General features: G+C 36.4%; 1 protein-coding gene across 8 annotated transcripts in view; it reads left to right on the top strand.

Annotated features, from left to right (window-relative positions):
• The window catches only part of polg (polymerase (DNA directed), gamma), a 77671-nt gene that overhangs the window by 13307 nt on the left and 47918 nt on the right, over window positions 1-16446 (top strand). For all 8 annotated transcript variants that reach the window (XM_039773027.1, XM_039773026.1, XM_039773025.1 and 5 more), the window contains 4 exons: window positions 4595-4741; window positions 7145-7224; window positions 8224-8406; window positions 11709-11857. In XM_039773027.1, the coding sequence (XP_039628961.1) occupies window positions 4595-4741; window positions 7145-7224; window positions 8224-8406; window positions 11709-11857 (559 nt within the window). The remainder of the gene's footprint in view (window positions 1-4594; window positions 4742-7144; window positions 7225-8223; window positions 8407-11708; window positions 11858-16446) is intronic.

The raw sequence follows: 16446 nt of genomic DNA, 5'->3' as shown, positions 1-16446 counted from the left end.
CTGGACTATCTATTTTCATCATTACATTTCATCCGTTGCCGTTTTTCATGAACATTTTTCATGATTTACTTTGTGTGTTTTGTTTGTGCTTTGTTGTATTTAATGTGTAATCGCCGTAAGGGGAACAGAGGTGGTATCGTTGTTTTCATTTAATTAATTTGTTTTCATTACATTCTTTATTTGCTGTTTGATTACCGGTTTGCTTTGCTTTTGTCTCTTATTGTGAGTGCATGCGGGTCGGGTCAAGGCTGGATGCGTCCCTGGAATCTCCACCATAAAAATAAATAAATCGGCGTCTTCTCGACAGTGTGAATCTTAGTGGCACTGGACCACTACTGCGTTATTCATTTTTCCTTGCTGCTGATTGACTGTGATGCATCCCCAGCTGAATGTTCTTCAAAAAAACCCTCTTAAAAAATGCTGATAGACTACCTTTACATTGCTCCCTTACTTGCGGCTGCTGTGTCGCGTGATATGCTTCTGGCGCGACACTACGCATACTTAAAAGCCTGAACAGCACGTGTCCTTTTTGGTACTGATTGCTTTGTTTATCTCTTCTCCCCCAGACATCCTTTCCTCCTGTTGCGGGTCCCGCTCCCGTTGTGCTCCCTTATGATGTTTGCCTGTTTTTTTAATCGATAACTAACTGCATACTGAGCTAGTTTTATTTCTGAAAGAGACATGTTTGTTTGAAGTGTTTGAATAACGCTCCTGTCTCTACAATCTCCTGTAATTCTGTGCAATTCTGTGACCCATGTGTGACACCCTGCAGCCTGACTGTCTCTGGGATTGAGCCGCTGCACAATGGCCTGCCAGCATCAGCGCTTACCTCTGTGTGCTTGCGTGCAGCCACTTCAAGCGCACTTGGCTCAGTGATTTCATCCATGGTGTCAGTTACACCTTGTACATATTTTTCCAGTAGTTTTTTAAATAGTTTTTACAGTTCGTTAGCAGTGTGCAAAATGATCAGTGTTGCAGTAATTGTGAGTAACTTTTTCTTTGCGAATTGTGACATTTACTTAAAGTGCAGCAAAAAAGTATTTGGCGTCCAGGGATGCATTAACCCCCAAGTATGTGTCAGTTTAAGAGTTAAAGCCCCAAGATGCCGCCGAAAGGCCCTGCACCTTCTAAGGCTTCTGGCAATGAAAACGTGCTTGCATGAATTACAGTACATATAGTGGTAACATTGGTATTTTACATTCTAGCACTGCGGGAGACATAGCAGTACAGTAAGTACTGTGCAGTATATGGGTTTATCTTTACATTCTGTTTTTTAGGTAATGTATTAAGCTGAGTTTGAAATTAAATGAAAGTGTTTTGGGGGCATATTTAGGGTTTAAACTATAAAAATAGACATTTTTTTTAACCACATCCAAAATTCGCGGTTTTTCACAATTCGTGGATGCTCTAGGAACGTAACCCCTGCGAATTTTGGGGGTGTACTGTATACAGATAACGAAAGTTAAAAAACAGTATAGGGACAGATCGCCGTGCAAACACATGTGAGCAGGGAGGGCATCAGGACTGTTAAGTCTCCTTAACTTAGAGAGACCAATATGGAGGACTAAAAAAATCCCACAGAATCCATGTCTGCTATAATGTCTGGTATATGGAACTTAGTATGTTTATGTGTGTGAAGATGAAAGGTACAGTACCTATAACGTTGCCAGAAGAAAGTTGGCTGCAGTGGAACTAAAGTGACTAGACATTTGGCACTACAAATTTGATAAGACATTTAAGCGTACACCACATACCAGAACATGCTGTCTCTCAATAACTTTCATTACGTATGAGTGACTTGTTCACTTCTTTTTGATTATTTATTTAAAGTACTGCAATGTTAATAAAATTCATCAAACAATAAAAATATTTTTACTACTAAAAATATTTTTTTATATGAACTCCAAATACATGGATCAATACTTTCCAAACCCATCCAAGGAAGTCGTAGGAGAAATGCTGGCAAAAGGTTTAGAAAAAGGACATACAACTGGCAGAGATAACACATAAGTGTCTACTTTTAGATTTAATTTACATTGAAATACGAGAAGGATTGTTGCATATTATTCTTCAAATGACGTTTGCTATACAGAAGGTGTACTTACTGAATGTAAAATGATTTTATTAGAATATATAAAATTGTACTTAGTTTAAAATATTTAAATTACTAATAATTTAATGCAACCTGTAAGGAATCCATGTGCTTTTGCTTATACTGTTGTGGTTTGGGAATTTATGCCAAAAATAGGGATTCTTTTTTATTTTGCTGGGTTTGGAGATGCCATCCTGAAGCCAACTCTGGTAATTTTGGCTTGTTTAAGGAGTATGTTTTTAATTTTCTGGTGCTGAGTATTAAATTAAATGAAGATTATAAAATGGATTTTAGGATGGAATCATAGTCAGCGCACATTAATTAAACAAAGAATGTACACTGGGAGGTATTTTCTGCCAAAAAGGAAATGAAAATTAAATTTATAAAAAAAAAAAAATGTTTCTTTTGTTATTTTTCAAAGTCTTCATGCAAGAATGCTGCAAAAATTAAAAATAAAATGGAATAGCACCCATGCAATTTCATTTTCCACACATAATTTAATTCAATTCTTTATTGTCATGTGTACAAGTACCATATACAATGATATGCTTGCTTGCATGTGTCCCTGCAGACAGTGAACATAGACAAAACAAAAAAAGCACAATAAATAAATGAATATAAATAAGTAAATAAATAAAACCAGAGTCCTAGAAATAAATAGAGACAGTGACAGAAGTATACAGTATGTGCAGGTAGCAGTGGATGTGACACAAGGTTACTGATTGTTCATGAGTCTGATTGCAGTTGGGTAGAAACTGTTCTTGAACCTGGAGGTGTGCGTCCGAATGGACTTTAGTCACTTCCCTGATGGGTGAAAAGTGACAGTGCAGGGTGGCTGGAGTCCCACCTGATATGGTTCACTTTCCTGAGACAGCGTGTAGTGTGGATGTCATGGATCGCAGGGAGCTGTGTGCCCGTAATCTGCTGTGCTTTATTCACCACACAATGCAGAACTCTGCAGTCCTGAACTGAGCAGTTGCTGTACCAGAATGTGATGCATCCTGTCAGAATGGATTCCACAGTCCACCTGTAGAATCTGCAAAGGGTTGTGGGGGACATCCTGGCCTTACTCAGTCTCCTGAGGAAGTAGATGCGTTGTTGGGCTTTCTTGACTACTGCCGCAGTGTGACTTGACCATTTAAGGTCATCAGTGAGGGTGACTCCTGGGAACCTAAAGCTGTTGACCTGCTCCACAGCCTGACCTCCGATATAGATGGAGCTGTGCTCTATTGCCAGTTTGCGGAAATCCACAATCATCTCCTTAGTTTTTCTAACGTTGAGGGTGAGGTTGTTGTCCTTGCACCATTCTCCCAGGAGTCTGTCCTCCTCCCTGTAGGCCGTCTCATCATCCTCGCTGAGTCATTTGTGAAAACTTTAAAAATAAAATTAAATCACCCTTTTGTCATTACATTTTCCATACCCTTCTTGGTGTGTCGGTGCTATAATTAAAATTAAAATGCAACCCCCACTTTATAGTCTTTTTTTTTCATAATAACTAGTTAAATGAAACTTAAAATTCAGTATTTCCTTCATATTTTATTTTCCGTTAGGTTTGCAGTACATATGTGATAAAATTTAAACAAAAACTCAAAATGGGAAAATCAGATGAAATTGCAAATGGTGCTATTTTTAATTTTTGCAGCATTTTTTGTGTGTAGACTTTGAAAGTAAATAGCAAGAGACAAATTGCATTTTCATTTTATCAGTTTAATTTTCATTTCCTTTTTTGCAGAAAATACCTCCCATATATTCTGTAGCATCTTGCTTTAAGTCTTTTCAAAATAACTGTCTTGCCCATTAAACTTCAGCTGCAACTTAGGAAGTGTTTTAGCCGTAAAAACATTTTTGAACAATTACTCAAAAAGTAAAATTATACCACCCCACTCCTCGTAGTTTTGAACAAACCATGTGACACAATGAATGGGGGTGTACAGTGCCAGAATTTTAACATATTCAGGATTAGCACCATAGATTGAAATGCTGTAAAGTAGAAGCAGGCCTACATATAACCCTATTACCCGAATGTATACTGTTAAAAATGACAACCATATTTTTTTGTTTTGGCAACCAAAGGTTGATGTCTGTTTGCCAAACATGGCAAATACTTTTGTATGTTAATGTTGAGCCCTGATAGGGTTACCTACTTTTTTTTAAAAGAATACACTAAAGAATCACAAAAATGCATATGAGAGTACATACTGTATGTAACACATGGCTTCTGAAATTATACTGCATAAGGGTAACACAAATTTATAATGTAAATGTCAGATTCCCTTGCTTAATGTTAAGCAGGGTCATAACAGTACTATGTATATATTGTTTTTTTAGATTTCAGTACTCTGTCAAGACAAGTGATAAAGCTGTAAATATGTAGGCAAGTGTTAACCAGGATATGCTGTGAATTAGTAAATCTGAGTGCTTTACTGAACCTAACTAACAGCAATATGTAAACTACATTGTTTTTTTTTTTGCCTTTCATAAATTAATTCTGTGCCTTGATAGAACAGCTCTTGGGACTGGGTGGATATAAGTAGCATCAACAACCTGGCAGATGTTCATGCTCTTTATGTAGGAGGTTCACCACTGGAGAAAGAGGCCCGAGAGATCTTCGTTAAAGGTACCATGCATGACATCAGGAACAGCTTTCAGGTCAGTGGAAGGAAGTACAGTATAATACTTGGGTAGACAGTGCCTGGGTTGCCTTGGGTGAATTTTACTTAAGAAAGGCAGGTTTGAAATTGGTCTAAAATTGTCAAACACAGAGGCGTCAAGATTATTTTTCTTGAGAAGGGCTTTAACAACTAAAGTCTTTAGACAGTCAGGGAAGACCCCGTATTTAATGATGAGTTTACTATGTCAAGTACACGATCAATGAGAGTATTGGACACTTTTTTGGGGAATGCCTGTTGGTACTGTGTCAGGGACACAGGTGGAGGGTTCCAGCTATGTAATTATTCTGTGTAGTTTGGGGAGATATATGCCAGTGAAAGAACTTAACTTTTGAGAAGGGCATGCTGGGATTCAATTGGATTCATTTTGGGGGAGCATGTACTAAATTATTTCTAATAAAATTTATTTTGTGTATAAAAAGTATAGCAAGTATAGTAAGCTTCACAAGTTTTGCTAGTAGTTTTTAGGATGCATTCCATTGAGTGTGCTGAGTTTAAAAGATGATCAATAGTTTAAAATAAAACTCTTGGATTACTAGCATTATTTATAATTTTAGATAAATTGGACTGCCTCTCAAGGCAGACTGTGTTGTTATATTCAGTTATTTCTACCTTCAGTGTTTCCTAGTGGAGTATCATTTTAATTTTTCTCCATTTAAGCTCAGCTCTCTGGCATGTTCTCTTTAAATCAGACACTCTTTGGGTCTTTCAATGTATAATAGTGCTGGAGGATTTCTTTATTGTCTTTTCAGGGGCCACTATGTCAACTATATTTCTCACTTTACCATTAAAATTTGCTACCTTAATATTTACACTATTAGCACTATTGAGGTAAAATCTGACTGATTGTTTAAAATATTAGCAAGCATTGAAACTGCAGATGTTTCAAAGTAATTTTTTTTTAATAATACACTTCTAATTAGTTGTAGTTATCAGTATTTCTACATTAAATAATATGCAAAAATGGTCTGATAAACCGACATCCACGACATGCCTCATGTCAACTTTTAATCCTTATGAAATCGCTAAATCTAACCTGTATCCTCCCTTATGTGTGGGCTGGCTGACACGATGACTCAGATGAAAAGAGTGCAGGAAGTTCATGAATTCGCTTGCTTTCAGGTCACATTTGTTATGCACATGAAAATTAAAATCGCCTACAATTAGGATCCTGTCATAGTTAGTTATTATTACCAAGTCTGAGAATTCCTCCGTAAAAGATGCATTATATTATGGAGGTGTATAAATGGTCAATATGAGTGTCTAGGAGACTTCTTGGGCAATAATGGCAATATGCTTGAAAGATGTGAAAGTGTGTTATTGTTAAATCGGCTTAAGTAAATACTCACTAAACTGCCACCTTTTTTGTCATGACAAACTGAAGGAGCAAAGCTGTAATTCGTAGGTGCTGCTTCAGCCGCACCATCAGAGCTGAGTCATGTTTCATTTAGTAAGAGAAAGTCGATGTTCCTATCATTGATAAGTTTGTTAATGTAAAAAGTCTTATTGGTTAATGCTGTAATATTTAACAGAGCAATGTTTAAGGTCTCGGTAGAGCAGAGCTGAATGGGAATGTTAAGGCAGCTTGAAATAGTAAGCAGTTATTTAAGCAATCGAGTTGTAAGAAAAACCTATAGGGACTGCTGTAGCCCTCCATTATTGAACTTGGGGATTCCTTTACCACAGAAACATTTACTTCTATGTTGCTCCTTTTCGATCAGCTCCTGCTCACTTGTTGTAATAACCTCTTCTCTTTTTTTAATCCTTATGCAAAGTCTGTCTTTTAAATTCACTTTGATCTGGAGAATCCACCTGATGCCATTGCTGTCCTTTAATTTCGTGCAGTTGGACCATATACTGCATCCTTGCTGTTAGGCTCTTTGCTGTTACACTGTCAACATGGCTAAGGGGTTAATATGGATAATGACAGAAATCTGGGTTTTTGAAATTCAAATCCAGCAGCAGTGGGTTACAATTTTAGTATTTTACGTATAAATAACTTTAGTAAAATTGATGTAGTAATTATAATACAGAATTAAAGTAACCTGCGGTGGGTTGGCACCCTGCCCTGGATTGGTTCCTGCCTTGTGCCCTGTGTTGGCTGGGATTGGCTCCAGCAGACCCCCGTGACCCTGTATTCGGATTCAGCGGGTTAGAAAATGGATGGGTGGAATTAAAGTAACATGTTGACTAGGTGAGCCTCTTTATAATTTGACTTGGTTCTCAGTCAGAAACAAATTAAGTACTGCAGACTTATGTGAAACATTTTTTTTGTTGATTGGAATTGATTAAGCTAATCTCAAAATAAGGCTGAAATTACAACTTGGAAAATATCAGAATTACTAAATGTCACTATGTTAATAGTAAAATTTGTGATCTTCAGGAATTAATGCGGTACTGTGCATTAGATGTGTGTGCTACGCAAGAAGTTTTCAGGGAACAGATGCCACTCTTCATGGAAAGGTGAGTCTGTTTAATGGGTAATGCTGTAAATGATGACAAAAAGACAGCATAAGAGTATTATGAAGTCTGCATTTTTATAGTATACCTGTATTGGTTTGAGTTCCCCCAACCCCCCCGTACATCCTGTTGGCTCAATAAAATAAATCTATAACACATATTGGTGTTAATTTGGGCATTTTCATTCAATATGATATGTGAAGTGCTGACACATTAAAGTTAGAAAAGCAGATGAAGTTTGTTTATATGGTGCCCTTTACAGTAGGCTTGCTCAAAGTGTTGCTGATTATTACATGTAAAATAGCAGATGCTCTTGCAAGCATAGCAAAAAAAATAAAAAATAATAACAATAGTTATTAAATGGCAAATCTTATATACTTAACTGTGTTTAACTTCAGGTGCCAGCCAAGAAGAGTTAAATAAAACATCTATTTGAAATTTGATTGAATTAAGCCTTTGGACCTGCAATTGACTGACATTTTGTCTGGGGAGGGATCTGTCTTGTGGCCAGTGCTTTCAAAATGGGCTTTGACCTCTCACATTCTTAAACTAGATAGAGCAAGTTTGAGAAAAAAAAATTGTTGTTAAAATATTAGAGGGTTAGCTGCTGTTATTGAAAGTTGTACATTCAAGAGCTGCCTATAGCGGTTTTATCATTTGAAAGCTTTGGCCTGGTGGTCCAAAGCTGCAGTCACTCTAATGAGGTGTCATTTCTTTTTTACAGCTGAAGGTCAAAGCCCCCGTTTCAAAGTTGGACGTCAGGCTAGAAACACTATACACAGAGTTTAGTGGTTACTGTTAGTAATGTTCAATAGATTTAATATTTTAGTCACAATGATGATCTAGACATAAAGTTGTCAGAGAGGCTAGTGAGACATTAAAATGATTCATTTTAACATCAGATAGCTATGCTAAAGTAATAGATCTTGGGTGACTCTGTCTAGAATGATTTTGTTTGTTTTTATTTTTTCTTGACCTGCTTTGCACATACTGGGCGATAAGGTGCCCACATCCAGTGACATTTGCAGGAATGCTGGAAATGGGTGTTTCCTACCTGCCGGTGAATCAGAACTGGGGCCGTTACCTAGAGGAGTCGCAGAGCACATTTGATGAGCTTCAGCGTGAGATGAAAAAGTCGCTTATGAATCTGGCAGATGATGCATGCCAGCTACTTAAAGATGACAGGTGAGTCTGAGTATTCATGCAATGAAATGAAATACAAACTTTCCAACACAAGAAAACAAAATTATCTTTGAACATGCATACAAACTGAGAATTGCTTGAACAGCTTGTAGTTGAGCAAAGCCTTAATTACTGTCAAACTTTATCAATCTGGTGATTTTATAGTTCTTGGCTAAATTATTCAGGCTACAGCTTCAATGGCCCAAAGCAAGTTTCAGTTTTTCAAAATATTGTCAATACTGGGGTATCTTCATTAATTAATTTCTACACTTTAACATCAGTACTATCAATAATATTATTTACTCATGTAGTTTATATACCCTGAAACTTTGTTATTACACAACATGACCTCAGATATTTGCATATGCCGTTTGCCATGAGATTGGTGATGAGTACCATAGATTCAAAAATGTGACTGAGAAAGTTGGTGTCAAAGAACTGAATGATCCTTGATTAATGAAAAAGCCTGGGTTGATCATCTCTGCAGTTTCCTTGTGGATCATTGGTATTTACCTGTTAGCTTAATATAATGAAAGCCTTGTTATATACAGTAGAAATACATGCCAGCACTCCTGATGTCAGTGCTTATAGTGATGTTTAAGTGTGCTCAGTTTTTTCTTGTTAATCTTGTATAGCAATATTCCCAGAGTGCAGGCTCACAGCTCTGTAGCCAGTTTACAGTACAATTGCTTATTTTATATTTAGTTTTATACAGGGCGGTTCAGATCTAATTATGCAACTTTTAATGCAATGCGGGAAAACAATACAAGACAAAAAAATTGTTTGAAATATCTTGTAATAAATGAAAATAGACTTACATTGAATTAATTCACTGATTTTCTATGTAATGTCCCACTTGTCCTCCATTCAGTTGGATACAGGCTTGGACTAATAAACTTAAGTTATAGCATAATGAAAATTGCATAATGTGATTTGGACCACCCTGTATTGCTCTTCCGTTGCAATATGTTTCTTATACACAACCTTACACAAAAAAGAACCTGCTAGAAACTACTTGAAGTGTAACACATAGGACACAATTTCATCATTGTTGTAAGTTTAACAGCCATTTTCCAGGTTTGCCTAAGTTATCTGGTTGGCCCCAGATCTTTCTCCTCCACCATTTGCGGTGCTGGGCCTCCTTTAGGGTAAGGTCTATTCTTTTCATATCATCTGCCAGCACCTTCATTCATATCATTTGCTTACTTCTTGGCCTCATTCCCTCGACTTCCATCTTGGCTCACAACGTCATCAACTCATCCTACTCTTTTATTTACATGCAATCTTAGTCTGGTTCTCCTAAGCACAACATCTATGGCCTACACACCAAATATTAATTTCATAGCTCAGCATTCATCTCCCCCTCATTCTATGAAACTCTACACATCTATTTCATCTTTCTGATGTCCACCTTTTCTGACTACTAGTATTCTTTGGTCATGTCTAACTCACAAAAAATAATTCTCAGGCAGCTTTTGTAAACTTTTCTTCTTCAAGGTTAGACAGAGACTTCTTTTGTCTTTTTAAAAACAAAGACACACTTGGGAATCTTCATACTTGAGCCATTTGCTACAACTCTGTAATTAAAATATTTAAAATTCATTGCAAACATCTTTAAACTGTGCTTTATTTTACCTGAGAAACAATGTTTTTCTCTTTTGGAACTTAAATTGTTTAATGTTCAAAGTCATGGCAAAGCCAGTAAATGACAAAAACAAGAGCAGATTTTATCAGTCTAATGGAACAGACTATTCTGAAGTTGTATTTTCTGTTCCATTGCTTTATTTGCCAAATTAATGAAGTTACTAATGTTTTATTTTGCCAGAGTTACTTTAAAACTAAAGACGGAGAGAGCAACAAATAAATAGTTCAGCTTCAGGTGTTTGAAGAACCACAGTACTCATACTTAATTATACTGTGTTTGACGGTACATTGTACAATTTTAGTTTCCATTCCTAATACCATTTTATTCTGTTTTTGCCTTATTCCTTTGGCATTGGTAGGTGAAAATGTCTAATATTTCCCCATGTGTTTTTATTTATTTAAAAACAAATCGCCCAAGGTTTTCACAAATTGCTTGGGATCTATCATTAGGCATAGAGTCATTTATGCAGATTATTATTAGTCAACTGCAACATTAGTTGGTCCAGGGGGCTATCAGTAAATATAAATGCATTAAACCACAGAAGTTCATCTTATTGATCAATTACATTATTGCTAATCTGTCTTGCTGTCCACTTGCAGGTCAGTGGTAGTGATTTAGGTGTATTTCTAATTAGTGACTTGTATCTTTAAAGAGACAAAAGATACTCTTTCACTTTAATTTATCAAATCAAGTAAACAAAAAGGCAACAGTGCAGCCCAGCTTTATGACTACTGTTGTGCCTAACATTAACCTTTCCCTCACATTTACTCTAAGCTGTACAGCTGCTCTGATGTTACCTCTTTTTGACTGCTATAAATTCTTTTTTTGTTCATTATCAAAGAAACAGTATAATAGGAGGTATCATCATTCTGACCTTCCTGTAATCCCCTCATTCAACCCCCCCAAGATATAATTCTTTAATCTCCAAAAAGGGACCACTGTACCACCATACAGAAAGATACAGTGCTGCTTTCCTTTAATTTAGGTTTAAAGTAGTTTTTTGTACACACGATTAAAATTTGTGCTGACAGTTACTAAAAAGACCATAACTCTTCTGCCATTCATATAGTCTATAAGTTTGTCCTTGTGCTGCTGATGTCTTTCTTGTTTACACTTTCGAGGGGAAATCTTTAAAATCAAATAGTTGGTGGCTTCATTGAATCATGCATTTTCATCTTTTTTTTTTTTTTTTTGAAAAATGCCAAATGTTGTGAAGCTTAAACAGACTATAAAACATAAGGAAGATTTACCTCATCATCCATGCTGTGATTTTGCTGAGAGGAATGTAGCAATTACACATTTCTGGAGGCTGGTTACAAATGTCAAATACATCTTAAAATTTGTTTTTATGTTTAATCAGTAGCTCAAGGAATTCATTTTTTTAGTTTAATTACATGGTTTATGTTACTTTGTTTCAACATAATCCAGTACTGAGAAAGGGAACCATTTTCCAGTGATTAAGATTAGATAATTTTTATATTGATGTAAATGTATTATTAATTACTCATCTGTCATTTCCAGAAGTTCAGACTAGTTCTGTGTTATTTCACTTTTGCAACAGTAGTTAAGGCCACAATTTGAGGAAACTGATGTCTTCGGTATTGTGCCATCTGAGTAATATTTTCTTAACAAACCAAGCTGTTATATAAATGTCGTACAGATATAAGGAGGATCCATGGCTGTGGGATTTAGAGTGGGATGTGAAAGCCTTCAAGCAGAAAAAAACTGCAGCAAAGAAAAATAAAAATCCTAAAAACCAGAAAGAAGCAGGTTGTCCTGATCAGAGTTATCCAAGCAACTGGGACCAAGGTGAGGTTTTTGATTCATCTTATGCACTAGTAATACTGCTGTCTTATTTATTTTAGGTAGATATGCACTATATAAATCCATTAGATTACAAATGTAAAAGCCATTTGTTAGTTAGGCGATGTTAAATTGATAGAAATACTTATGTTAAAATATTTTCCTATATATTAGTGCATAGTCAATAGACAGGCTCTATTATAACCCCTACAAGGTAAATTGTAAATGGAATATTCTAATTATTTCTTGTCATTCTGACTACAGAGTAGTTCAGTTTATGATCTGTCTTGCAGTTGGTAAGGCTTGGAGGCCAATCTGTTTCATACCATATCGAATGTACAGAATGTAATGAACATACGGAGCATAATGAATGTGCTGAAGTTAAGGTCTATGTATGTCTGCCATAGAAAAGTAACACAACTTTTAAGTATTGAAATTAGCTGAAGTTTAATATGAGAAAGCTAATATTGTAATGAAACAGAGAAAAAAAACTCTTTCCCTTTTATTCTGGGTGTATAATAACCTTCTTCTAAATTTGTGTGATTTTTTTTTTTTATTTTCACTAAACTTTTTAAAACAAGCTATATTGGACTGAGAAATTTATTTTATTATATTTGATTCATGCTGAATCCTACCTTGCCAACTCAGTAACTTCTAGATTTTGAAAACTTAGAAAAGACACAGCTGCACTTTAAGTTTGAAGCTACCTTTTTCCGTTTGACATCAGCTTGGGATGAAAAAATCAGTGACAACCTAACAATAAAGGAATATTGAAAGATACAAAACTGTACTGTACTGTTACATGCTTTGGCACATTAGCCGATTGGAATTGAACTTCTAAAAAGACAGAAAGCGCTCCTTTGCGTGACTGTCTAAACTGAGAAAATGGGAATTTACATTCTTTAAAAGAAGCTATTAGTTGAAAGTGTTGCCATTCCTAGTGCATGATTGAAATGATACCCTCACATGAAGGTCTGAGTGACTGTCCAGATGACCATGATACAGTCAAGAGAGAGCATGACTGTGACAACAGTAAGGCGCTCACAGCTCCAGTGCAACCCAGATTATTTTCTGGACAGACTGTTAATTTTAGATTTTTTAGGACACTGTATTGATTTCTGAGGGGAGGCCAAAAGAGAATCTAAAGAGGCATAGCTATAAGCCAAATGATATCCACTGGCTTTAGAGGCAGCAATTTCAGAATCCAAGATACGACTGAGAGCTCTTAAAGGACAAAGTAACAGAACAACCAGATTCTTGTCCATTCTTCGTGTTGCCCGTAGGATTCATGCAACTACTAAGAAAAGCCGCATAGTCTGTCAGTGCTACTCCATCATCTGACATTATTTGAGGCCACTTCATTGCTTTGTCCAAGTATGCATTAGCTATCTGTATCTGGTTTCTGTAATAGCTGTCAAGCTGCTTCCTGGCTTCTATGTAACCTTCCACTGGTGGAAAATGTGTACAGTCTTTAACACTGTACCACTGGTATATTGCACTAAGTAATCTAATTTATCTTATGGGCTCTCCAACATATTTCCTACAGCTTGGTCAAATGCCATGATAAAGCTTGTATATAGTGAACAGGTCACCTTCAAATACTGGGACTTTTCCATATGGTACATGTGCCTTGTTTTGTTGGCTACTTGCTACTTCAGAAAGTGAACACTAATTTTTTTTTTTTTTTATCATTTGACAAAGTTCATATTTACTTTATTTACTTTCATTAGTGTGTGAAGAACTACGGCTGCTTGCACCTTATGGCTCTATTAAAATGCCAATTCTTCTGAGCTGGATTTTTTGAAGCATTAATAATAATAATACATTTTATTTATATAATGCCTTTGAGGAAAATGAACACTGAAGAGTACGACTTGCTAACCTAGTTGACTTTCTACATCAACAGGCTAATAAGGTTATCAAAGATATATACTCAGGAAAGAAAAATAACTGTCTGACAAAGGGGCATCTCCCTTGAATGTGGCCTGAGAAGAAGTAGTTTTGCTACAAACATTACAGTTGCTGTTGAAAAGGGGACTCAAGACACTTTGGTCAAAAAGGCAATAATGGTTTCCTGTGCATTCAGTAAACCCTGTCTGTCTTGCAATGAAAGTCATGTCCTTGTTGAATGCAGTAAGATCAAGAAACTACCAAGTGAAGGTAGGATTGACTTTATGAAATCTAAAGGTTTATTCTTCAGGTGCCTTAAGCAAGGACATCGTAGACTGTGTAGAAAGAGTGAAATGACAAATACAGTATGTTCCTAGTTACATCTAGACATCTTGCATATGAGTAAAGAAAATAAAGCCTCATCCACTAAAAAAAAGAAGATATCAATAGTGAAAAGAAGGATATCTCCTGCTTGCACAGCTACTGGGGCCAGTAAAGAGTGTGTGCTCACTGTGGTCCCATTCAAGGTCAAGTCTAAAATGAGTGAAAGGTGTATAGAAACCTATGCCTTTATAGATTCTGGAAATACAGCAACATTTTGTATAGAAGAAGACCTTCAAAGACAGTTAAACCTCCAAGGAAGAAGGGCTCAGATTCATATCAGCACAACAGAAATGGATAAGGTCAATGAACAGAAATTAGTAAAAGGTTCTGTTCTATCAGATTTTCAAGTCTATGGGGTTGAAGAAGATGTATTCATTGAATTGCTAAAGGATATACACTGAACTTCATTCCAGTGAAAAGGGAAAACATCCCAAGGCAAGAGGATATTGCAAGATGTGCCTTTACCAAAGATAGAAGCAGAAGTGGGTACCAATATAAAAGCCATGGACCCCTGGTGAGTCATACACTGTATAGATGAAGGTCCTTATGCTGTGAGGATGGCTGTTGAAGGGATTGTCAGTGGTCTACTAAAGGGGTCAAATAATGAAAAACTACAAAGATATACTTTCATTCATGTGTCAATAATGGAAACAGAATGAATGTTACATCAACAATTCAACAATACAGACTTTCCAGAGCGCAAGTGTAATTAAAAAAATAGATAATGTCACAGGAAGAATTTGTGTGTATAGTTTCAAAGTCTGCAGGATTGGCGGATGTACACTATTGTATAAATCTGCCTTTGAAAGATGAGACACTTAAACTGCCAAGCAATCAGTGTATTGCAGAACAGCCTGATATTACCCTCAAGAGAAAATTTAACAAGAACCTAACATTCCATGATGAGTACAAAATTTTCATGAAAACTTTTCTTATCATGGTGTATATCAAGTCACTTACCAAAGGGTTAGAACGAATGATTACTGAAAGGACCAGGCCTAAATAATACTCTCATTGGAGTTCTTACAAGGTTTAGGGAGGAGCCAGTAGTGATAATGGTGTATTAAATCAATATTCAATCAAGTATAGGTTCCAGATGAAGAATCTGATATTCTTCGTTTCCGGTGCTGGCCAGATGGTAACCTAAACAATGGAGTAGAGGAATACAAAATAACAGTACATCTCTTTGGACGTACTTTTTCACCAAGTTGTGCTACTTGCGCTTTACGAAGAGCAGCTGAGGATGCAAGAAACATACTGTAGCTTCTGAATGAGCAATTAACACTGTGCTTCACAATTTCTTTGTGGATAGGTGTCTAAAGTCAGTTGCAACAGTAGAATAAGACATGAAAGTGGCAAGAGATCTTCCAGCCTTTTTTTTCAGAGGGGTTTTTATGTGACCATTTGGGTGAGTAACTTCAGAGCAGTTTTGTTGACCATAACCAGAGAAGACAGAGTTAATGAGCAAAAGGACTTGGGCTCAAGTCATAATTTGTTACTGATAGATCACACTCTGGGTATTCAGTAGTGCTAACCAACTGATAGTTTCCAGTTCCAGATAAATTTACAAGATAAGCCTGCCACACGATGTGGTATTCTGTCAGCTGTCAGTTCAGTATATGATCCACTTGGATTTTTAGCACTAGATTGGATGAAGAAGTGGAAGTTGAGTATGTCCAGCGAGGGAGAAAAGGGATGGACCATTTGCAGCTACTTGTGGATTATAACGTAAGCAAGAGCATCAAATACAAAGGGTCTGGACACACACAGTCTGCACAAAAGCATCATTTTGGAGATGCCTCTGAGGATTGTTAAGGCACTGCTTCTTATCTTCTAATAGGCAAAGAACACAAGAGACATTGTTCATTTTTAATAGGAAAATCAAGTGTATAAAACCAAAGAAACCTGTAACTATACCAAGTTTAGAATTAACAGCAGCCATTGTGACAGTCAAAATAGATAAGGTGCTAAAACGTGAACTTTAAATTCCCCTGCAAGAATCAAATTTTGGACTGATATCACCACTGTATTAAGATAAATGAAAATGCTTGCTTCAAAACATTTATTGCCAACTGAGTCACAGTGATAAGGGAACACTCACAGCCCTTGCAATGGAGGTATGTCACATCTGCATTAAACCCAGCTGACCAAGTGTCAAGAGGACTGAAGTTTAATCAAAAATAAGACATGGATTCAAGGCCCAAACTTCCTATTAAAGCCAGAACAAGAATGGCAAAAACGACCTGATGATGGGGACCTGCTAATTAAAGATCATCCAGAAATCAAAGACTAGTAAACACAACAAGTGTTGAAGAGACAAC

The sequence above is a fragment of the Polypterus senegalus genome, chromosome 12 (genome assembly GCF_016835505.1).
Source record: "Polypterus senegalus isolate Bchr_013 chromosome 12, ASM1683550v1, whole genome shotgun sequence".
Taxonomy (NCBI): Eukaryota; Metazoa; Chordata; class Cladistia; order Polypteriformes; family Polypteridae; genus Polypterus; species Polypterus senegalus.
Note: the sequence above shows the minus strand (reverse complement) of the source record. Positions and strands in the feature narration are given on the sequence as shown.